General features: G+C 43.9%; 1 protein-coding gene across 1 annotated transcript in view; it reads left to right on the forward strand.

Annotated features, from left to right (window-relative positions):
* Rtn1 (reticulon 1) overlaps positions 1–25,207 on the forward strand; it is a 215,737-nt gene that overhangs the window by 96,348 nt on the left and 94,182 nt on the right. Inside the window, exons 2-3 of the mRNA XM_013346088.2 lie at positions 12,417–13,190; positions 20,601–21,359. Of these exons, the coding sequence (XP_013201542.2) occupies positions 12,417–13,190; positions 20,601–21,359 (1,533 nt within the window). The remainder of the gene's footprint in view (positions 1–12,416; positions 13,191–20,600; positions 21,360–25,207) is intronic.

Genomic DNA, 25,207 nt, shown 5'->3' on the forward strand with positions numbered 1-25,207 from the left:
CAACCCTCATCCCATTCCATCACAAGACCAACCCTCATCCCATTCCATCACAAGACCAACCCTCATCCCATTCCAACACAAGGGTAGCCCTCATCCCATTCCATCAGAACCTCAAAACACATTGTATTTTTATTGACTGTCAAGTAGCTCACACAAGAAGGCAGTATTTTAATTACTTCTTTAAAACGTGTAGCTGATTGAAATAGGAATGTTGCATCATTGTGAGGAAGGATGTTTGTTTTGAGATGTGCTTTTAATTCACAGCTGTAGTCTTCATGAGGATAAAAAAAAAAGCAGGAGGGTCTCCTGAGTACTGAGAGCCACTTAGGTCGATAGTCCTGAACCCTGGCACATCAGTGGCTGAGTTATTGTCCTGTCATAGCTGCACAGGTTACCGTGGCCTGTACCAGACAGCTCAGAGGAGTAAGATGAATGATGTTGTTGTTGGAGGGCATGAGTCTTTCTCGTCCCTTTCCTTAATTAAAGCTTCATACTATAGCTTCATGTAAACTAGGGCCAGTTTTCTACACATGTAATACAATAAATTATATGTGTATATACTATATGGTATATGTTTATAATTTTAAAATTATAATACAGTTTAAAATTATATACAATTTTATTTACATAATTGAATTTATAATTTATATAGCTATAAATTTATATTTTATATTACTTATATACAACTGTAAAATAAATTTATCTATAATTTACCAAAGTATATATATCATATATTATATCTATTCTTTTTAAAAAATGCTGTGATGGAACCCAGAGCCTTGCATATGTTAGGCAAGCACTTGGCCACTAAGCTGCATCCCTATCCTAACCCTACTTTTACTGTGAGAGTGCACGAGAGAGTGAGTGTGTGTTCCTAAGAGGAAAAGGCTTGCCTCTGAAACAAGAGGTGTGTATCCTGAGTTCCAGGTTTATGCAAATTTGTCCCAAGATGTCATTCACCCATTTCTATTTTTATAGCCTGCATTCCAACACGAGGTTATGTTTGAAATGAGCAATGCTCAAAGCCCCAAATTAAAATTTCAGGCACCTCATGACTAGCAGGGCGTGTGAGCTAGAGTCTGAAAACTGTAGGAAGAAGGCATTCGCTGTACCAGGGCAGAGTGATGGAGCTGAGGATAATTGCCTTTAAAAATAAGAGCAGCCTTTTTGCAGAGGTATCTCAAAAAGGTTCAGCCTATGTAAATGTACTCTTGGGCAAGCATAAATCCTGCTGTACACTTCCTTGTTAGAATAACAGCCCTCTTCTTGGGCAATGGACATTGATTGACAGAGACTGATTCCTGCTACTTTACTGTCATCATTAGTTGGGATGTGATTCTAAATCTAGGGCCGCTGGCTTTGTTTAAGAAGCCTGCCACCCATGATCCTCTCTCCTCCAGTCCTCTCAGCAATCGCAAGAACAATGCTGTTAGCATCAGCCCTGGGGTCATGTGACCTAGAGCCTTGAGTTCTTGGTCTGCACATTGGTTTATGTTCATAAAGCGGGTTCTGTAACAGCTCCAAGCTCCAGTTGTTTCGTGAATGGAACAGACCCGACTTTTTCAGAATGCATCCTCCTAGCACGGTGGCTCAGCCTGTGATCTTCGCAGATTGTCAGGGTTGGGATGAGATAATCCATTTAAATCCATGTTAAAAGGGTCTCATTTAACACGTAGCAATGCTTAGGGTTATTGCAGTTTTCCATTATATGTGAGCAACTGGGCTTTCATGAGGATTGAATGACTCATCGAAGTTCAGTATTTTGATGAGGTCCAGTCTCCCACCAAATCTTCTGTCACCCGTGACGGTTCAGCAACAGAACAATATTTCTAAATACACCAAAGCATGTAACTGCACTTCTCACTATGCCCTGTTGCATCAGACTATATGTCCTGTGTTGTCACATTGGTATGTTTTTAATTCAAATAGGATTGCATCACGTCTCTTCTTCCCATTCCTTCCTTCAGCCTCTCCCGTTAACCCTCCTTCAAACCCCTCCAATGTCCCCACCCACTCCCAAGTTGATAGTGTGTGTATGTGTTGTACACAAATCTATAAAAATACAACCTGCTGGATCTGCTATTATTGTTTGTGTGTGCCTGGTTCCACTGTGCATTGGATAACCAATATCAGGGGGGTTCATCCCTTGGAGAGGCGAATTCTTCTTCTCCCGTCAGTCATTCATTGCTCGTGAATTGCTTTATCTAGGAGTGGGACCCTGTGAGAATCTCCCTGCTAGTCTGATCCTGTTTATGGAGCCCTTCTGGGAGAAACGTTCACAGTAGACTTCCTGGTATTCTGGCTCTTGCAATCTTTTTGTCTCCTCTTCTGCCATGTTCCCTGAGCCATGGATACAGGAGCTGTGATGTAGGTGTGTCCCCTGAGGCTAGCCTCCCCCACGATCTGTTGATCTCTTCATTGTGTCCAGTTGTGGTTTCTGCGATGGTCTCCATTTGCCGTGAAGAGAGGCTTCTCTGATGAGGGCTGGTGGGTACACTTAGCTGGGGTCTTACGGTCAGATTTAGAATATAGCAAGGAATTGTGCTGCGCTGGAAAAGTAAGGCTAGTGGATTCTTTTCTAAGATCCATGACCTCACTAGCCCTGGGGAGCTGGGTAGGTCTCCAGCATCAGGCATGATTTTCCTCCTGTTGAATCTTAAGTCCATTTAGATGGCTGTTAATGGCCCCAAAGGTGATAGATAGATTAGATAGATAGATAGATAGATAGATAGATAGATAGATAGATAGATAGATAGATAGATAGATAGATAGATAGTTCTTTATGGTAGAGAGATCTTAGTACTTACCCTACATCAAAACACAGAGAGCAGGATGCATCTGTGACAGCGGGCAAATTAGAAGGCAGTAGAATGGTTGCATAACCCTAAACACATAAAACTGCTAAACTGCATGCTGTGAATGAGTGGACGTGTGCTGTGAACATTGCATTACACCATGATGCTTTACAAAGATCAACTGAAGGTCTATGGGGAGTTTCAGGGAATTTTTTTAAGAGCTAAATAAATCATATATATTGACTTCGACCACCACCTCCAAAATGATCGTCTTCTATAGAAAGTCACAGGATCACACTTCCATGTTGAGACAGCAGGCAAAAAAGAACGAACAAAGAGAAGCCCTAAAATAAACAAATGCCTTACCTGTCCAGACCCTCCGCCCAGCCTTCTGCTTCTTTAACATTGCTGAGAACCCTGAGATGTGCAGCGTGGTCTGACTGTGGGTTGGGTGTTTCCTCAGACAGAATTAGTTTGCTTAATTGAAAACTCCTCAGCAAAGCAAACCCTGGCACTTGGCGGAAATAAAGAGAGATCTTTCAAGGCAGTTTTTATTAAACATGAATTCTCCAATTCCCAGAGCTAAACCTATGACTCTAACAGATAAGCTTTAAATAAAGCCGTGAGCTGTGGGCTAAAGAATAGGTGCTCATGCTTAAACTACAGGGAATGTTGTCAGCCTTGGCTTAGGGTCTTAGGCAGGCGTGGTAAAAATCCTTGTCTTGTGGGCACAGCTGGCAAAGAAAGAGCGTGCCTGGTTATCCCAGCACCTGCTTGTCAGGTTAAAGTACAAGATACTTAATTCCGGGGGAATGTTGTCTAGAAGACATAAAGGCTCCTGGGCTTCTCTGGCGGACCCATCCTTCACAGAGGGCTCTGCTGACATCGGCATCTCAGCATCCTTAGCCCCAGCCTGCTGACTGGGTAGCACCTAGGAAAGATGAGCGAGTGTTCATGTCCAGGGTCTTTGCCTGACCCCCGCTCCCTGTGAAGGCCACACACATCCATCCCTTGGCAGCCTAAGAAGCTGAGTCTGGAGAATGCATGCACGCTCATCCCAATCACACATTCTGACCCTGTGTCCATTGTAAGTTTTAACTTCTCTGTCCACTCTCCTTACTGTTTGTTAGTTTGTGCCTGTTCATAGTGGTTCCATTCAAACATTTCTTGGTGGTTTTGGTTGTTTATTTTTGTAACTTTGGGGAGAGAGGTAAAACAAATGTTTCTATAGGACACGCCAAGTTTTGTGATTAAAAAAAAAATTTTGTTATCATCAGTCTTTTTTTGATAGCGTTTTCCACGTCTCGATTTCAGAACAGTAAGATAGGGCTGTATAGAGTTATCATATCATCATAAGCCACAGGCCCACATCTCAGCTCCTATGGGTAGAATGGATTCTGTCCACAGACGAGAAAGCTCACCCGTAGGTTTAAAATACCCACACCTCTTTCCTGTACAAAGTTTTGGCAAATTTCTAGTTTTCATGTTCAACATAGTCAACTGTATGTTGGTAACAGGACCATTATCCCTGTCATTACTAACTCAAGGAGTCATGTAGAACAGTGTGACTTTGTCCTGGGGACGTCAGCATCTAAGGCAGATCCCAGAGAGCAACAAAGCGGGGATCATCTACATGTACCTTCTGATACAAACTACCCCTATAGCATGTTAGTAGAGATAAAGAAACCATCCAAAGGGTGGTAGCTATGTCCTTTCCCAAAAACTGAGATAATCAAATCAAAAGTTCTGATTTACTGAGTGATACTATGGGTCAGAAAGAGCTGAATCATATCTCATTTAATTCTCATAGTAGCTCAGAATGGTGGGCGCTGTTACTGCTCTCCCCGTTCTAAAGATTGAATAATTGAAGCTCTAAGACGTTAAGTTGCCCCGAGTCTCACAACTGCTGGCATTCTAGCAGAGCTAGAATCCAAACTGCTGAAGCAGCAACAGCAGGCTGCCCCTTGGAATGAACTCCATCCTATGAGCAGGAGTTAGTGTGGAGCTAGGGGATTTAGGACCCAAACCTTTCTTAGGAAAAAGGCAGTAACTTTTCAGGAAATGTTCTTTGTCCTCACATTCCTCTGCAGCCAGAGCATTAAAAACAAAGTAGTGTAAAAATCAAATATCTGCCCTTTGCACTTGCTTGTATGCACACTTCTATGGCCTTCAGCTGCATGTGTGCATGTATATGTGTGTGCACATGGGTGTGCGTGCATGTGTGTGTGCGTGCATGGGCATGTGTGCGTGTGTGTGTATGTGTGTGTGTGTGTGACTTGATGGCACTGTTTTCGTTCTTTGACTAAATTGTGACCCTTGGATCCTTCCGTGTTTGTTATAAGCACTTTCCTAAAATTTTCTTATAGAATGAAAGTTTGGAAACATCATTTCAAAAGCCTTCAGGTCACAGAATTCCGTCTGCCCTCCCTGCCTGGCTCCCACGTGCGGGGCATCTGTGGAGTCACAGGCTCATTCCTGGTGTGAAGTGGCCTCTGCATAAACCAGGCTTCTAAGTTCTGCAAAGGAACTGCTGAACTCAGATGTTTTTGGAGGGATCTCTGTACACTCTGAAAAACTTCAATCTTTAAAAGGACAAAGAATTAAGGGGATTATTCAGAATTTGGGGGTGGGGAGCAAGGACAAAAGAATCATTAAGAGGCAAGCAAATTTGTAATTGTAATACAAAAGCCTCAAAGAGCAGAAGAAAATTCAACACAGAAAAAAAGTGGGTTACAGGATAGATACAGGCAGGCTCACATGGCAGCCACTACGTATTGTGACATCTTGCTTCTCAGAGCCACAGCCCGACCCCCCATGCGCCATCAGTGTGTAGGTACCCCCACACAATATATTTACATTCATTTCCGTAGCTAGATCTTCCCCATCTGGTCCTCTGAGGCTCTCCTGGAAGCTCCTTTAGAATATGTGTGTACACGTGCACATATAATAGTGATGCATGCACACGTAGCGACAAGACGTGCATATGTAGTAGGCTAGACAAGAAAGGCGCTTTTGTTGAACAATGTTACAGGACAGGTTCTACCTAAGCAGCTTCTTGAGTGGATACCTCAGTGCCCACATCTGCCGGCTCTGCAGGAAGAGCTGACAAGAATTAATTGGCTTTCCCGAGCCCCAAGGTTCAGTTCTGCTGCTCGCTTCCAACAATCCCCGCAGGGCTCGGCTGTCTCATAATTTACTGTCCAGAGGGCTTTCTGTTTGCAAGACTCCCACCTAATAGGCACTCATTAGGCTTGGAACACCTCAAACTCAAGGATCTTGGGAAATTTTCAGGGCGTGTCACTCAAAGGAAAGGGGATGTGGCTACATCCGAAGCACTAGGTCATTCAGTGTTCTCGTGACTCTAACCTGGTCCCTTGTGAAATGCATGAGAAAACTGAAAGAATAAGCTGTGATTTACACAAGTTTGGTCAATATTTCTAAATAATAGTTCTAAATGCCGTGATCCAGAGTGTTGAATAAAAAAACAACCTTGAAAAATTAAACACTGAAAGTTAAAATCTTCTAGATATAATTCTAAAAATGTAATTTAATTTTTTTTTGAGTATCTAGACAACTTTTTAAATTTGAAATATGAAGAAGTTTATTTGTATATGAGATACAATAGATTTATATTGATGGTTGTTTTAGTTTATTAGATTTACAAAAATTTGCTTACAGACCTAGAGGTGATTTGTTAGGCTTTTGGGGGAGAGGTACATTTTCAAACAAAATTTACTTTTGTAATTCTCTTTCTTCTTCTCACTCATATCACACTTGCAAAGCTAAACACATTAGATCCTGCTAATTATATAGTATATTCACTTAACTGCACTAGAATTATATATTTTAAAATTTTTTACAAATTATCCAAAAAAGAATTATATCAAATTACATTTCACATAGAAAAATATTATTACAATCTATTCTTTTCCTTTACCAAAACAGAGAACTTTTTATTTATAATTTTACTTTTTTATTGAAATAGATTTTTTCATGCAAAATATTCTGATTATGGTTTCTCTTCTTCCAGCTCCTTCCAGACCTTTCCCACCTTTCCACCCATCGATATCCACACTCTTTCTCATGGGGACCATGGGAGAGGGTAGAGGAAGGGAGGGGAGCAGGGAAAAAATATATAGCCCAATAAAATCAATAAAATAAAGAAAAACAGACAACTAAAACAAACAGAAGAGTCTAAGAAAAAACCAGAGAAACACAAATGCAGAGACACATAGAAATTCCATAAAAACATAGCATTGGAAACCATAATAGATAAGCAAAAGCCCTATATGGCAAAAATAACTGCCCCCTCAAAAACATTGAGACAAACCCCTGCAAAAATACCATTGAGTTCATTCTGTGTTGACCATCTCATGCTGGCAGACATTTACATTTTTAATGTTTTTTAAATTGAAATAGGACCTCTCCCACATCCTCACCTACTCTTAAGTTGATAACCTCTTTCATAAAAAATTATTATTGTTGTACACATACATGCACACACAGAAAACTATATGAATACACCATGTTAGGTATGTTTTTATATTGTTGGGGTATATGTAGTTTCAGGGCTGATAACTCTGTATTGTCAACCAAGGAGGCTTATCCCTGAAAAAGGCTTCTTCTCCTTCTCTTCTCCTCCTCCTCCTCCTCCTCCTCCTCCTCCTCCTCCTCCTTTCTTCCAGTAGTCACTAGCTGTCTCTAGCCTTTTTTTTTTCTTTTTGAGACAGGATTTTTCTGTGTAACAGACCTAGCTGTCCTGGAACTCACTCTTGTAGACCAGGCTGACCTTGAACTCACAGAGATCTGCCTGCCTTTTGTCAGTTGTCTGATCACCATGATGTCATGTTAGGTATCAGGAAATCAGTTCTAGATCTTTCTATAGCACTTCATCTCATTCTTGGGCTAGTCATTGCCTTCAGAGTGCAACTAAGTTCATTGCTGCAGATAAAATGACCTAGGTGAGAAATACAGTCTGGAAACAAACTTGCTTGACAAATTCTTGATGAGCAAAGTTAGGAGTAGTGTCCTGCAGGAAATTCCACACTCTCTCAAACATGCCTGCTCGAGAAAACAATATACTACCACTAAAGGACTAACACTGGATGTTCTCTCTTATTTGTGATTCTTAGCTAGGAATCTTTAGGTCTTGAGTATAGACCCTGGGGTGGTGGCAGAAACAAGGAAAGTCAAAAAGGATCATAGGGTTGGGAGTCCCTAGAGAAGGTAATGGTGGGGCACAGGAGCTATGAAGGGGACACAGGAAAGCGCTGGGGAAATTTTTGCTGGGACAATACAGAGGAAGAGGCCCGAAATAGTATAGGCTATTGCTTAATTGCTTCCCAGAACTTGAAGAGTTGGACCCTAAGGCTGAAGACAGCATACACTTTGGACACAGGCCTGGAGAAATCAAACTGGAATGGACCTGAAAGCCTCCCCCCCCTGAGGACTAGCTCCCCTAGTTCCTTCAGCTTCTATGCAAGCTGCCTCAGAGGAAAAAAACAATCAATAGTTCTCCCTAGCTGTAAAGCCTACAACTGTAATAATGACTGGAATAAAAAGATATTCCCATGGGTGCAATAGTGCTATTTACATCACGGGGGTGGGTAGGTAGCCAACAGCCATCTAATTGGACTTGAGACTTGCTCAACAGGAAAGAGCTCACGTCTGGTACTGTAAACGCAGCCAATTACTCCTGGCTGGAAAAGTCATGGATCCTAAGGAAGACTGAACTAGAATAATTCCCACCTGCATTCTAAATACTTACCTTTATAGCCACGGATAAGTGTAGTTCTCACCCTGAACCAAAGACGATCCTTTCTGTAGCAGATGGAAACTGTAACAGAAATCCACAACCTCCAAAATACAGAGAATAACTGACCGTGGAGTGTCCAGCTCCAATTGACACACCCACCCACGACCCCTACAGATGAGGCTCAGGGACTAGCATGGAAGAGGGGGGCAGAAAGACTGTCAGAATAGGGGACCAGGATGCCTGCCCTGAGATAGTGGCTTCTATGTATTAATGGCAACCTACACCCGTGAAATCTTAGCCGTGTTGTTGCCTAAGCAGGACCCACACAATGACAAGGCCAACTGACATGTTAATATGGCTGGGGTAAATCTCACAGGGCTCCACCCCTAAATAAGCATCTACATGCTGATGAGAGAGAATCAATTTCTCCAGCAACAAGCCGCATTATAGGTAATCCCAAACAGTCATCCCTACCTACGTACATGTATGAGCAACACTTGAATGGGCTCAGCAGGATATAGAGATGTATGTGTATATGTATATATGTGTGTGTGTGTGTGTGTGTGTGTGTGTGTGTGTGTGTATGTTTGTATAGGCATATATATGTGTGTGTTATATAATACATGATATGTTATATAACACATTTTATATAACATACACATATATTTATAATGATAAAGAAGAAGAGGTCATGAATTTGAGAGGCAGTGGGAGGACACAGAAGGAGTGGGGGGGGAAGCACAGGTGTCACATATGAAATTCTCAAACACTAGAAAATAAAAAAGGAGCTCACAATACATTATTTATATGAGTAATTCTGGAATTGATGTGAAGTCGAAATATGTGGTATAACAAATTATAACATGCATGCTGACAATTTGAAATAACAGAAAAATCACAAAATTCAACACATGAAGAAGTATATTACAGAGATTGATTATAGGCTATTACACAGTAGTAATCTCTTCAGCAGGCTTACATAACAATCTTTAACAATATGTTGATACCTTGCATCACAATGAATCTTTATTGTTGGATTTCTTGTGGGGCGCATGCCTCTCCACAGAGAAGATGTTCACTCTTATTTTCTGTGGGGTAGAGCTAGTCCACTGAGACACCCACGTGGGCTTTCCTGGAAATTCCCTCCAAGTAAAAAATAAAATGTATTAGCAAATAGTCATGCACTCAGGCATCCTGTGTACGACTGAAAACTCTCTGCTTCTTCCCCAGCCGTCAGCTCTCAACCCTCATGTAGAACCAGTTCTGCTCAGTGGGAATTCTGACTTAGGGAATTTGTTTAGGTTTCAGCATTTGGCTTTGTAACTCTTTAGGACTGATTCTGGATATTTTTCCTTTCTTTTTTTAAATTTCAGACATTTAGGAGTTTTGTTTGGAGGAATATTAAACTGTTGGATTGTTGGTATTTGGAACTATAACCTTCCATAACTGTTGTGAGTGCTGGGGTTCTCACACTGACTATTCCACTTCTGGCTCCCGCTGGCTGGCAGGATTCGCAGTGGGGTAGCAATCCTTCTAATTGAAATGAAGAGCCTTTGAGTAAGACCAAGCAGGCTGGGTCAGGATTTCAGGGCAGAGAGTCCTCTCCATTGTTGGTTCTATTTATAGGCACTCTCAAACACTACTAATGTCATCTGGACTCTGTCCCTTCTTTCAGGGTGGATCTGGGAGCCTCCAATATCTGAGGCATTGCCTCCAGGATGATTGATTCTATTTTACAGGAAAGGATGAAGGAAGGACATTGGGTGTCAGAGCACAGTGATCTGTGACTGTCGTTCAATTCAAAAATCAGAGTGGCTTCCTATGTTTGTGCCACCCAGCCTTTCACAAAGTAGAGGTTCCGCTCTTTGTCAGACTATCTAAAGCAGTCACACGTGCTCCATTGCCAGATAACACACATTTGTTCACTGTTTCCCAAGTGCAAGGCTAAAATGTGCTCTTTGTAGCTTTCTGTTCATTTTACTTTGGTCTTAGTAGCTTCATTCCACGAGTCTAGTCACTGATTGATTGATTGACCTACCCATCCATCCATCCATCCATCCATTCATTCATCTGTATAGGATGCCTACTATACAGTATAATGTGCCAGTCATGAGCCTTAAACTCCAAGAGCTGAGAAGTTATCACAAGGTACCATGGACCTGTGTAAGGATAAGCCATACAGTGGGTGATTACTGTCCACTCCATGCTATAAGAATGAGGACGAGAACAAGAGGGTGTGGTTTTGCAGGCACCATCAGAGCTGTGGTCTGAATGTCATACCCCTACACATTTATATGTTGCATCTATAACCAATGTGACAGACAGTATTTGAAGAGGACTAGGTCATGAGGGTCAGTACCCCTCACTAGTCTAGGCTAGTGGCCCAAGAGCCCCCTTGGGATCCATCTATTCCCCCTTTCCACCACACTGGGGTTTCAGGCACATGCCACTGGCAACGTGCCCATGCTCTTGTAAACAACTTCTTACCCATGATCCCATAAGGAACTCTAATAAAACTCATTGGGATGTTAAAAATATGAAAATAGAGATCAGGTTTGCTGGGAAGAGGAAGGAAATCTGTACGAGGCAGGATGAGGACAAGAGAGAGTAACAGGGTGACTCTAGCTGGAATAGATTATTTACCTGTGTGGGTAAGAGTGGGTCTGATCAAAGGCAGCACACTTGGATCTGCCTGGGAAGGGGAAACAGAATGGATTCCACTGGTGGACTGCGGGCTGGAGAGAATGGGAACAGGAGGGGTCACGTTGGGAGAGGGGAATGGAGGAGGAGAACTGGAAGAGATGACTGGAAAAGGGGGTATTTGGGGTGAGGTAGGAGCCCAGTGCAATGGAAACTCCCAGGAATCTACAAGGGTGACCCCAGCTAAGACTCTTAGCAAGAGGGGTTATTTAGCCTGAACTGGCCACCTCCTGTGACCAGGCAGAAACCAATCCAAGCATATAACATTTGGCCTGCCATTTGTCCTGCCTATAAAATGTGCAGGGGTAAAGGTGACTCAGAGACCTGGGTTTGAACAAACATGACTGGAAAAAAAAGTCAATGAAATGATTCCTAATAATGTTCTGCTATACTCATAGAGTGGAGCTTAGCAGAATTATCATCAGAGAAGTTTCACCCAGCCGCCGATGGAAACCACTGCAGAGACCCACAGCCAAACATTAAGTTAAGCCCCAGGAAATTCTGCAGAAGGTTGTGGAGGAAAGATTGTAGCAGCCAGAGGAGTCAAGGGCTTGCAATTTGGAAAGCAAATGAGTTCAATGGAAGCAAACATGCAGAGGAGCAGCAAGGGTGAACTGAAGAATTATAGAAACATACTACTGAGCTAATGACACTTTGGGATGAGACTCCAAACTAGGTGTGCGTTTTCCCATAGACAATGGATGATGGGCTTAATCTGAAAGCAGCAGGAGCCCTGGAGGAGAAGGCCAGGCTCTAGAGTCCTTTGAAGCACAGATCTGTGAGCCTCCAGGAGCAAGCCCTTCCCAGCTGTCTATGCGATGAACCGCTCACAAACTGTAGTCTCTTCCATTCCCACCCTACTTCAAGGGCTGTTATTAAGAATATAGAATGTGGTGAGAGTTTCTTTTCTAACAAACTGAGTCAATGATCAGAGTTTATTAAGGTAGTTAGTAGATGCTGAAGTCAGTGAGCTGCTGGGGTCTATTGCCTGGAAAACAGCAGAGTTGTATACTATCAGGTAGACAAGGAAGATTAGTATGCTGAGGCTCCAAGGTCTTGAGAAAGGATGCTGTACTTCCTCAGTGAGGGCCAGCTGGTAGATTAGGCAGGAGAGAAACCTCCAGCCATACAGACTACTCATGATCCGCTGTTATTTTGATTGACAGGTGTGGCAGCTGTTCCCGATGCCCTGGACCACTCCTCCTCCTCAGCCCTAAAAGATGGGGAAGGGGCATGTTACACATCGCTGATTTCTGACATCCGTTATCCAGCTCAGGAGGACCCTGCATACTTTACCGGAATTCTTCAGAAGGAAAATGGCCACATCACCACTTCAGAGAGCCCTGAGGAACTGGGGACCCCCGGACCCTCCTTATCAGAAGTGCCTGGAGTGGAGTCACACGGCTTACTGAGTTCTGATTCAGGAATAGAGATGACTCCTGCTGAGTCCACCGAAGTGGACAAGACCCTAGCTGACCCCCTGGACCAGATGAAAGCAGAAGCCTATAAATACATTGACATAACCAGGCCGCAGGAGACAAAAGGCCAGGAGCAGCCTCACCTGGGGCTAGAAGATAAAGACTTGGACTTAAAAGACAAGGGCACCGAAATCTCTGCAAAACTGGAAGGGGTTAGTCCACTTGACCAACCAGTTCCTGTGGAGGGGAAGATCATCACGGACCACTTATTTGAAGAATCTACCTTTGCTCCTTACATAGATGATCTCTCTGATGAGCAGCACAGAGTACCTCTGGTCTCTGCCCCTGTCAAGATTACCCTGACGGAGATCGAACCTTCTGGCATGACTTCCACCCAGGAGACAACCCCTGAGAAGCAAGACCTGTGTCTGAAGCCAAGTCCTGATACAGTCCCCACTGTCACTGTCTCAGAGCCCGAAGATGACAGTCCGGGATCTGTCACTCCTCCATCTTCTGGAACAGGTAAAGACATTGGTAATTCTTCACTTTGGGAAACCCCAGGCTATGGGGAGTTGAAATCTCAGATATGAAGGAACAAAGACTTACATCCAAAATACTTGCTTTTGTGGTCCCTTTAAGTCACATTTTCTTAACTGACTTAATTAACAGGCGGGCAGCCTTTTCAAGTCTGCACCCATTGTATATAAGTTTCAGACTGGGGTTCCCCTTAAAGTCTTGTTGCGTTTTCTTTGTAAAGTGTTTCTGTCATTATTTGATGGGGAAAGGGGTAAGGACGACATAATAGAAACATCAGCAGTGTCCCATGGTCCTGAAGCTCAGAGCATGGAAGTGCCACTGCTTGGAGGTTAGCTTTTCTCCCACGATCCACTGCGGCTCTTGGAGGCATTATGGGGAAAGGATGGTGTCTGGGTGACCTTGTGCAGGATATGCAACAAGCCTGATACAGCCTCTGCATCTGTGATACAGAAAAGGTTGGTGTCGGAGGGGCTTAGGTTCCTTTAGGGGTGGTACAGGCTGGAAAGGGAAATCTCGAGAGGGACAATCCTCCCTGCTCCCTTCAATCCCGGCACTGTGGCTTTACTCTCTTTCATTCTGTGGAAGCCTACCTGCGATTGCATATTTGAGACTGAAAAAAAAGTGTTTTGATTAAAACAGGAATTTCTAGAGTCTGGGAAGAGAGTTTAGTAAGTAAAGATACCTGAATATTGGTGTGAGGACCGGAACCCAATCCCTAGCACACAGGGAGATAGAGATAGGTGTGATGGCACGTACTTGGAACTCTAGCACTAGAGAAGCGGAGACAGGAGGATTGCTGGAGCTTCTGCTCAGCCAGCCCTACTGAACTGGGAGCCCAAGGTCTTAGAGAGAAGCTTATCTCAGGAAAAAAATTAAAAAAAAAAACAACAAGGTGGATGGATAGCTTCTGAGGAACATCTAAGGTTGTCCCTTGGCCTCTACACACTGCACACATACGCAGTCTTACAAAACCTGTACACACACACACAGACACACACACACACACATACACAGAGGGGGAGGGGAAGAGGGAAGGAGGGAAGGAGGGAGGGAGGGAGGGAGGGAGGAATGGAGGGAGGGAAGAAAAGAGAGGAAGACAGAGAGAGCTTAGCTAATGGATCTGGCCCAGCTCTTGCTTGTCTAGCGTTCCTAGAAAACCAAACTGTGCTAGCTGTTTGTAGCTCTTCATCTAGGGGTAGAACCTTTTGAATGCCCTCTATCCTTGTTGGCATGTAGACTGGTGTTGCCATTCCACAGGTCTTGTTTAGGTACCCACATAGCTAAGTTTCATGGGTACAGCTTCCCTGTCACATCTAGAAGATAGTGTCTAACAGTAGGCATCCTGGTCTTCTGCTGGTTCCAATATTTCTACTGAATCGTCCATGATGTTCCCTGATGTATAGGGGTTGAATTGCAGACATACTAACTGGGACTTGGACTTCCATGGCAATTTATCCTCTGTATTTTGGACCAGTTGTGGCGCTCTCTCTGTACAAGCCTCCACCGGCTTCTTTGGTGAGGGGTGAGAGCGACACTTAAACATGGGTACCAGCATAAGTATTTAAGATACAGTTAGAAACTGTATTAATATAAGAAGGTGTCAGTGGCAGACTTCTAAGTAGGATTTATTCAAGAAAGAAAGGCTTGGCCTCTAGGGTCTAGGACTTTTCTAGCCACAAGCAGTTAGCTGGGGCTACAGGTATATATTCCCTCCTATTCAGCAGGCCTTAAGTTCAACTGGAGAGCTTTTGGTTACCTCCAAGATGTGTGTCACTACGGCACAGTGCTTAGAGAATGGAGAGAGGAAATTACCAGAATATACTATCTAGACTAGATGAATTGGCAAACTCTGGTTTCCAGTGAGAAACCCTGCATCATCATACATAGAGGCTGGTGACCAACATCAATCTCTGACCTCTGTATACACACACATGCTAACATGTATGAACATAAAACAATGATGATGATGAAGATGCACCATTGTCCTGACATTTTGAAGTAGCTCTCTTGTGACTGTTCTTTCAACCTCCTGTGTACCAGGCACTGAAAAAGTTGCCAGGGTAGCGACAGTGAGTCTGTATTCCCTGGCTGTCCTTTCTTTCTGTGACACTGAAGTCTGTGATCACTGAGAGTGAGATGGAGGATAATGACGACATAGACTCACCACACCATCCCCTAGGCTGCAGCTCTGCAGAATGAGCCGACACCCACCCATCTCCTGCCGGATGCAGGAGCAGGCCAGCTGGCACAGTCTGGGCTCCTAGGAATGCCAGACAAGAACTGAGCCAGGCCCACTAGCTCAAGTGATCAGGAGCTTTCACCAGAAGAGAGCAGAGCGAGGTGTGTCACAGGGAAGACACATCCCATGTAAGGTCACCCCCTCCATCGTCCCTTGGATTAGCTCATTGTCTGACTGCCATGCTTCTGTGCTGTGGAATCCTTGCCCATGTGCTCTGCCAGCCCCAACCCTTCTGAGTGGCTGTTAACATCTTTCCCTCACTCACATAAATTAGACCCTGTGACTCCTTGTTCCTCTCTCCTCAGTGTAGCAAGTCCTGTGTCCTGCCAGCCAGCTCCCAAACAGTGATACAGAGACTTATTATTAGCTGTAGAAGCTTGGCCTTTAGCTGAGGCTTGCTTTTAACTAGCTAGTATAACTTAAATTAACCCATGTCTATTAATCTACATTCTGTCACATATTGCTCACCCTGCTTCTTCTGTGTCTCCTGGCATCTCTCAAGTTCCTAGATTCATCTCTCTCCCTTAAAATCCCACCTATACCTCCTGCTATTGGCTGTTCAGCTTTTTATTACACCAATCACAGCAAATACATCTTTATGCAGTGTGCAAATATCCCACAACACCTCAGTGTTCCTTGAAATTTTTCTATGCTGTGGTCCCTAAACTCAAGTCATGTTCACCCTTAGTTACTGTACTGTCTGCCCTCTTAGCAGCTCATTTGGCTTTCACTCTTGGTCTTACTCCAGTATCCACAATACCAATAAGATAACGGCTCTAATAGCTTTCTGGGGCCAGAGACCTGCCTACCTTTCCAGACACATCCCCCAGATCTTTCCCTGCAGTACTTCAACTGAAGTTTTGATGCAAGCACTTCCTGCTAGATATGCATATCTTTGCTATGATTAGACTTACTTTCTTCATGGTCTAGTCCATTGTGACTTGGGGTAGTTCCATTAGGGGAGATCAAGTTCAAGCCTCCTTACATCTCATCTTGATCTAAAAAAATAACATTATTCCTCAGCCATGAAGACCATGCATTTCAATATTTTTTTGTATGTACTCAGGGTCGTGGTCCATCACCTCATTTTAGAGTTATTTTCATTAACCCCAAAGAAATCCTGGACCTTGTTTGGTTACCTTTGGATTTTCCCATTCCCTGAAACCACCAACATACATTCTTTTCCTATGGATTTGCTTATTCTAAACATTGTATTTCAATGGAATACTATAATAATGCAGTTCATTGTGACTTATTTCATTTGGCACACTAACAATGTTTGTTTTTATGATGCACCTGTATTCCCACCCTTTTTAAGGCCAAAGAATATCCCGCTGAAAGGGCATATCACATTTAAGTTATTCGCTAATTAGCTGAGGAATATTGGGTTGTAACTACCTCTTACTTAGGCTGTTCCATCTGAAATAAAGTTTTCACATAGAACGAGGCAGGGATCTTGCTGCCTGTGACAATCACATCCTTTTGCACGTGACTATCTAACCACCTTTCCTCGCCTGATTTCCAAACTGTGACGGCTCCCATCTCAGACTCTGCTTCCTTTGGAAACAGGGATATCATGGGGGAACATGGAATAAAGATTTGAAACAGAGAGACACAAGTTTAGATTCAAGCCAAGTCGTTTCTGCCAGGATACCCGTAACACACTCAGAGGTTGTACCTGAAGAGAGAGACAGTGATGTTTACATGGGTGTAGAGATGTTAAGAGAACCAATAGACAATGGTGAAACTTTAATGCTAGGGGCCCTTACTATCCCTGGACCTAGCAGAGCAGGAAGAGAGGGTTCTAGAAACCCACTAAGAACTAGAGCTTCAGAAGACACAGTGAGTTCGGAACACTGCAACATATCCATCCCTTTCTTCGCCTTTTCTATTGGCTGAAATAACCAGAAACCAGCATGGGAGGAATCCCGCACAGTGTACAGGTGGTAGGCCTAGACTAAAGCAGGTAGAGAGACACACACGGGTGTAGCAATGTTAGACAGCTGTTTACGCGATTGCCACAAGGTTGTAAGCTCCCAAGATGTGCAAAGTGCCTGTCACCCAGCCCATGCTCGCAGGTGGAGCTGTGCTGATCACCACTGTGCTCTGAAGGCATAGACCATGTCTTCATTGACACCCTTGATTCTCCCCTCCTGCCTTATCATTCTTAGCCCACCATGAAGCAGTAACTCAGTGCAACTTTCATACTGTCATTTTGTTTGAAATGATATAAAAGAACTAATCATATGCTTACTAAAGAGAGGTAGCCATTATGAAAGTAGTCTGAGATAATACAAGAAGAGCTGTCAAGAAAACTTGAGAGAATGAGTCAGTTGTTCTTCTTTTAAATTTCATTTTCAAGATTATATACTATAGGTGAAAAAAAAAACCAAATTATCCCAAGAACCCACATACATTCATACCCAGGCAATTTGTCATAGATTAACCGTGTGGACAAGCAAGGTGTTCTTCCTGGCAGGCTGCAGTTTGCAGTTACAAAGAAAGGGCCCATTACTTTGTTACTTATCTTGAAAGGGAATCTTATAAGGAGTCTTAAAGGAATCACAAACCTAAACTTTTATATATGAAAAAGAACCAGTCAGCTCTACTTTAAATCTTGAGGGTACATACCCACTCTTCAATAGTTTTTATATCAGGAAATTGAGGGCAGAAATGGGTATGGAATTAATCACCACCCCCTTTGGTCATCAACCAAACCTAGCAAGGAGAGCTAGCAACGATCAGGCCATTTTGTAGTTTCAAGCCTAGCCTAAAGAGTCAGACAGCTCGGCTGTGTGTCCTTGTGAACTTCAGCTTCTTTTCTGGGGTTATTTATCTTCAAACTATAAACAAGGCATCTGGTATAACCTGATGCTATTTTGAAGCTTTGTTTTAGCTAATAGTACGTGACTGCCTCTTTTCAGCATTAAGAGAATTAGAACCAGCCTGGCTCCTGGACTCAGGTGCTTTCCTTTTAATCACTGAGCAGCTCCCAACATGGAATTCATAGGCCTTAGCTATGGGACATATCCTTTTGTTTATTTTTATTCATCAAAACTTTGAATAGGCAATCATTATTGTTATAAATTAGACAATACAGTTTATGGAGGGGTCATCTTCTTGACAATCTACAGGTAAAAATGCCCAGTAGAGTAGGATGTTTCTAAGAGATAAACACACTATATTACAGGCAGTGGAGATCTCCCCACATCCATTCACACCGTGCCAGATACCAGAGAAAGAGAGCTGCAGCAAACATGTAAAGGCACAGCAGAAGCAAGAGACACTCTGGGGTCTGCAGTCCTGTGGTCTTGCCTAAGCAAGATTGGCCCAGAGGTCTGGTGGGCTGACACATGGAATTTCAGTTGTCAGCCGCTGGTCCTCTGGCATGGCCAATGGCATAATATAATTATATTTCTCCTTTCTCCTTCCTCCAAACTCTCCCATATACCCTTCCCACTCTCCTTCAAATTCACGACCTTTATAATGAATTCTTATCGCAGGCGTATACGTCTACCCGTATATATTCCTAAGTATAACCTATTCAGACCATATAATGTTAGTTGCATGCTTTCGGGAGAAAGCAGTTGTTTTAAGACACTTAAAGCACAGAGTACATCATTTCTCTACTCTGACGATTGCTCTCTCTACTCAGGTTAAAAATCTCATGAACTCTGACACATCCCTGTCTCCACCTCTTCTACCACACTCCCGTTATTTCCGAGTCCTTCCGGACATCATGGTATCTGGAGATCGTTGCAGCTCCCACCTCCAGGCCTTTGCATTGTTTGGCACACTTTTCCTTTGGAAATTAAGTGTTAGATCTGGGTCTGCCTCTCCCAGAGACCTCATCTGATCTCCCTATTTAAAGCTGAACCCTCATCCCAGGCTGTCCAGAATGTCTCGAGAATGTCTGACTCCCTTACCTAGCTCTGCATTTCCTTCATAGCACTTGCTACCATCTAGCATGCTATGCACTTCACTGAGTTTTATGCATACTGTTTGTGAGTCACAATCCCTTACCTTTCGGTTGTAAGCAGGGCAAAAGTCCCTGCTTAACAGATTGATGATGCCTAAGGTAAAGTTAATGCTGCTTTACTGAAAACTCTAAAATATTTTATCACATTCTCACAGAACCCTAGAGCCACAGATCATACAGTTATAACTAATGTGCTTCTCTTGCCTCCCTAGAACCCCACAGTGACCCCAATGATTTGGACAGTTAGTTTTTGCCACCAGGTAGGGTCCGGAGATAGCCATTCTAAGATACCCGGAAGAGAGGCCCTTGCCATAGCAAGACAGTAGCCAGCTCCTGAACACGGTTGTCATGGTGGTCCCAGCAGCCAAGCTCAGCAGGGTTGCCAGTGTGGCCTCCGGGCCATCTGTGGGGAGCTTCAGGCAGAAAGCAGACTCTTGCCCCAGGGACTGGGGTGACTCTAGCCCCAGGGACTGGGGTGACTCTAAGTTGCTGTCTTCTCAAGAGGTGGCGGGGGAAACATGGCAGTGGACTGCCACAATTGTCAGCCCTGTGGGATGGTAGAGTTGATAAACCTCATGTTCCGCTGGGGGGGAAAAATGGCAAAACCTTTGAATTTTATGCTTTAAAAGTAAAAACACTCTTATGAAAATGTAAATCTCAGAAGTCTATTCAAGCCTGTCTTATTAACAGAGAAGGCATGAGTAGCCAGGGGCACAGAGGGAACTTTCTTATCTCTTTATGTTGTAGAATCAGTTAGGGATATGTGTCCATTTGATTATCTGATCAAATGTGTGGAACTGAGAAACTCCCCCCCTCGGGGGAGGGAGGATCAGAAATTAAAACTTCTAGAATCTTTGGTGTATTCAAACCGACAAAAGAGCCAAGACTCTGTTGCTAAGAAATGGCAGGGTTATTTTATAAAGCAGCTGATTATGATGGATAGGTATGTAAAACACTGATTAATTGGGCCACAACAATAATTAGCTGTAGTTTAGGTGGCCTGTCTCTCCAGCAAAGCCCTGGAAACAGACTATTTCTGTACTAATGAGATGTGTGTTTCTCAAGCAACGACAAAACATCCCCCCTAATGGAATTTTGTTTTATTTCTTTTCTCTCTGTCCATCTGTCTGTCTGTGTGTGTGCTTCTCTGGCTCTTCTTCACTCTGTGGGACGACAGAACCATCTGCTGCAGAGTCCCAGGGGAAAGGCAGTGTCTCTGAGGATGAGTTGATCGCTGCCATTAAAGAAGCAAAGGGGTTGTCGTACGAGACCACCGAGAGTTCAAGGCCAGTAGGCCAGGTGACCGACAGACCCAAAGCCAAGGCCAGGTCCGGGCTGCCCACCATCCCCAACCCTCTGGACCACGAGGCCAGCAGTGCGGAGTCTGGAGACTCGGAAATTGAGCTGGTATCAGAGGACCCCATGGTCTCGGAGGATGCGCTGCCCTCAGGCTATGCAAGCTTCGGCCACGTGTCGGGCCCGCCTCCCTCTCCGGCTTCGCCATCCATCCAGTACAGCATCCTGCGGGAGGAGCGCGAGGCCGAACTGGACAGCGAGCTCATCATCGAGTCCTGTGATGCCTCCTCGGCCTCAGAGGAGAGCCCCAAGCGCGAGCAGGACTCGCCCCCGATGAAGCCGGGCGCCTTGGATGCCATCCGCGAGGAGACTAGCACTCGGGCCGCAGAAGAGCGGGCGCCCAGCCTCCAGGGCCCTGCGGAACCCAGCCCGGTGCTCAGCTTCACTCCTGCGGCCCTCCAATCCCGCCCGGAGCCTTCTTCGGGCGATGGAGCCCCGGCCCCCGAGCCACCCACTTCACAGCAGCCAAAGTCGAAGGAGGAAGTTGAGAGTTCCAGCCAAAGCCCCACGGCAACCGAGGGTCGCGAACCGCTTGGTCCCAGCCTCGTGCCCCCTCTGCCCTTCTTCAACAAGGAAAAAGGTAAAGGGGCAGCTTTTTCCAACCAGGGTTGTCCCTCCAGAGTCATCCTGGGGTGCACTGAGGTATCCGCAGGGACGCTGAAACTGTCACCATGGTGGGGACACAGATGGCAGAATAGTGGGCATGGGAGGGAAAACGTGGCTTGACTCACAAGGGGGACAGATGGCAGTGGCACTGGACCACAAGGCCCAATCACCAAGTGTTTTGTGTACTCCTGGGACCTGAATTGGTGACCCCACTCTTCCAGGCTGGGCTTCCTCTGTGGAAAAGTAAAGTTTTGCTTGGAATCTTCCAGGCTTGTCTCCTATTTCTGTCTATTTAAAGACAGGGCATGACTCTTCACTCCGAAACCTGCCTTTTGCTCAGTTTTGCCTAAATGGGCCGTGAGGAGCTCAGCTCTGTTCTTTCTTATACCTAAGCAGTGAAAGGTTTGTTTTCTGAGTTCTAGATAATCAGAAAAGACAGGAACCAAAATTGCTTCCACCGTTTCTCTGTCCCCTAGCAGCGCCTAACAGTACTCAATAATTTTTAAAGCTGCTTATAGTTTAGAATTCTATTACTCTAGTCATTAGGGTCTCCCTCCGAGAAAGTCTTCAAATGAAATAAGTCAGTATTTTATCATCCTGACTCCGAGGGTATAAAGGAGATTCCTCCGCCGTCTGAAGTTACCCACCGAACCTGATTGAGATTCATCAGGCATTTCAGAGCTAAAAGAACCAGACGAATAGATGAGGCACTGTTTACTCTCAAGGGACACCTTCACTCCAGGGCCACTCTTATCTTCTCTGCTTTTTGCTTCTTTACAAGTTTCTTGCCCTCTGAAGACAAATGATTTGAAAGGTATACCCCTTGGCCATGCCTTTGCTAACCTAAAGTGTTACATATAAAAACAGAGGATAAAATCTTTCTCAGTATAGACTGGAAGCCAACACATGAAACAAAAATATCACATTAGGATGGGAGGATCTGGAGGGATGAAATAAAAGGATAACTTTATTATATGATTGCAGAGGCCAAGATAAATGATTTTTGTTATTATTGTTGCAGTTTTGGGAATCAACCCAGGGCCACTGAGTAATAATCCCAGCCTGCTGACTATCCAAATAACTATCACCAGAATTTATGTATATTATTGTGTGCAATAGGAGGATATTTGAAGTCAAATGTAAGTAAGAATGTGCATTTGTCTGGTGACTGTTGATACTAGTTTAAAGTATTTTGCCACCATTCTGACTGGGAAAAGGAAGAGCTCCGTGGCTTACAGGAGCTGTGGGCAACAGCACTTCAATCTCCTGGGTCTTGTGCTAGAGTCATAGGCCTGTGCTCATGTCATGTAACACGAAACAGGCATGGTTCCACTTTAGTCCCCATGGTTCCTGAAACAGTCCCTATGTAGGCAATGCTATTCCAACACGTTTATCTCCAAGAATAAGTGAGTCTGAGGACTGAAGAGAAAGGTGAAATTTGCAGGCCCACTTCTTTCCCTGGGAAATCTGAGAGACAAGCCCAACAGCTGGGGCTATGTTGCAAGGAGGCGCTTGTTGGTTCCCAAAACAGGTCTTATAGTAGCGCTATCAGCATCGTGAGGTCATATCAACCAGGTGGAGTTGTTGTGGTGGGGCCCCATCTTCTTCCTGGAAACTTCAAAGATTACTGTGGGAAAATTCATTGTTTATTGTGGAAAACTTAAACATTACTTATACAGACATATATTCAATGAAAGGTATGATAGAGACAAACATAGGTATGAAGAAAAGTAAAATATTTTCTAAATTCTTTCTTCTTTCTATCCCATACCATGGCTCCTGACATGAGACAGAAACTCCGAATTTTTATTTTTAACGACAGACTTGGATTTAGAGAAGGACAGAGTGTCCAACTCAAAAGTCAACTTTGATTTTTTAAGTGAGTCATGATTATTATTTTATGTAGTATTCAGAGATTCTTACCTTCAGATGACATGTCCTCACATGTGATAATTCTCTTTGCTTGGTGATCCTATCTGGATAATTATCTTTTCCTCTTTCGGAATCTAGATGTCCAGGATCTCTTGACTTTTTGAAGATGAGTATTTTCCTGCAAAGACAAGAACAGAATCCTGCCCCGACTCTTATAAGGTTTCCTTACCACCTGACTGGTTGTCACCTTTGTGGATGAGCTGTCATTTCTCTTTCTCAAGAGATTTGTCTTTTTCAAACCAAATCTTTATTGATTTTGATGGTATCCATAACTTTTCTTTTCCTGCTGAAACAAGAGCAAAACCCCTTCCCCAACGTAGCACATCTCCTGGCTTCCACTGTGAGGTCAACATATCCTTGAGATACACCGGCTGATTTAATTCAGAAGACTTTTCTATTATCCAATGTCTCTCTGTACTTAGCTCCTTCGCAGTCAAAAAATTCAAAGAAAACACAATAATATACATAATCCAGACTTTCTGTGTGTATTTCATCTTTACATGGCTGGTTTTTACTCTATTACTTTTTAATATTTATTTTATTATCTTTATTCCTTTAATCTATGACTGTCTGTCTCTTTTATATTACATTTACTGTCTCTTTACTCTTTTTCTTCTCTCTCCCAAGCCTATGTACATTTTTAAAACACACTGTGACCCATTTAGAGGTCTTTTATGTCTCAATCTGTCCTATTGTGAACCTGTAAACCTTTTCTGACCAGAACGGCTTCTTAAAATGCTAAGCTCATCTTAAACACTTAAGCTGCAGCATTACTAGGGTATATATGGCACTTCCTGACTGCTCTGCATAGTCCAACATGGTGGAAGTCCGTTCATGGCCTGTGCAAGCCATGCACATTGCCCCAGTTCCAAGTATGCAGCGGATCTATGTTAAGCCATTAAGCAGTTTGTAACAGGCTGCTTACAAACCCCACTTAAATGCTTGGCCTCCTGAAAGAGCCAGAGGTTGTGCTGGCAGCATAGTCCAGAAAGCCAGCATTTTAAAACCACGTGGCTTTTTTTTCTGCTACCACTGAGCCAGGAAAACTTCTCTTAAAGAAACTGCTGCAGCACGCTGCCAGCAAACAGCAAGAAGTTAAACTCTGTATTTTTGTGTCTAGAATTACTCTCTCTCAGGTTTAAGTGGATTTCAGTTGGCCACATGGGTGCCAATTTGTTATGGAAGGGGGCTGCTTGTTTGTTTCCTGGTTGCTCAACCCCAAAATAACCACACAGAAACCATGTTATTTAAAACGCTGCTTGGCCCATTAGCTCTGGCTTCTTATTGTTAACTCTTATGCCTTAATTTAACCCATCTCCATTAATCTGTGTATCTCCACATGGCTGTGGCTTACTGGGTAAAGTTCTGGCGTCTGTCTCCAGAGGGGCTACATGGCTTCTCCCTGGCTCTGCCTCCATTCTCCCAGCATTTAGTTTAGTTTTCCCCACCTACCTCTGTTCTATCCTATCAGGCCAAGCCAGTTTTTTTTTTTTTCATTAGTGGTAATCACAGCATACAGAAGAGAATCCCAGATCAGGGCTGCCTTCCCAGATATCTGCTGAAGACCTGTAAAGCTGCAGTTCTGGTTGCAAGGTTTCAGTGCCCTTTTGTGACCAATCCAGGGTCATTCAGATCTCCGTGCAAGCTTTCCATACAGCTCAGACCTTCTGCTGCTGAGTTTAGACACTAAAGAGAAGAGAGTGGCAGTCTTTTCAAAAGATCAAGGGGGACCAGGGTGGAAAACCTCTGCTCTCTTCTGCACCGAGGAGTCTTTTGAAATCTAGTCTCCCACTGAAAATCCACTGCTCAGCTGCACTATATGAAAAGGCCACTCTGGAGAGGCCAAGCCCTGGAGGCCTGGGAGGATGAGTCAGCACCACCAGAAGGTGA

This window comes from Microtus ochrogaster, chromosome 1, assembly GCF_000317375.1.
Source record: "Microtus ochrogaster isolate Prairie Vole_2 chromosome 1, MicOch1.0, whole genome shotgun sequence".
In the NCBI taxonomy this organism is placed as follows: Eukaryota; Metazoa; Chordata; class Mammalia; order Rodentia; family Cricetidae; genus Microtus; species Microtus ochrogaster.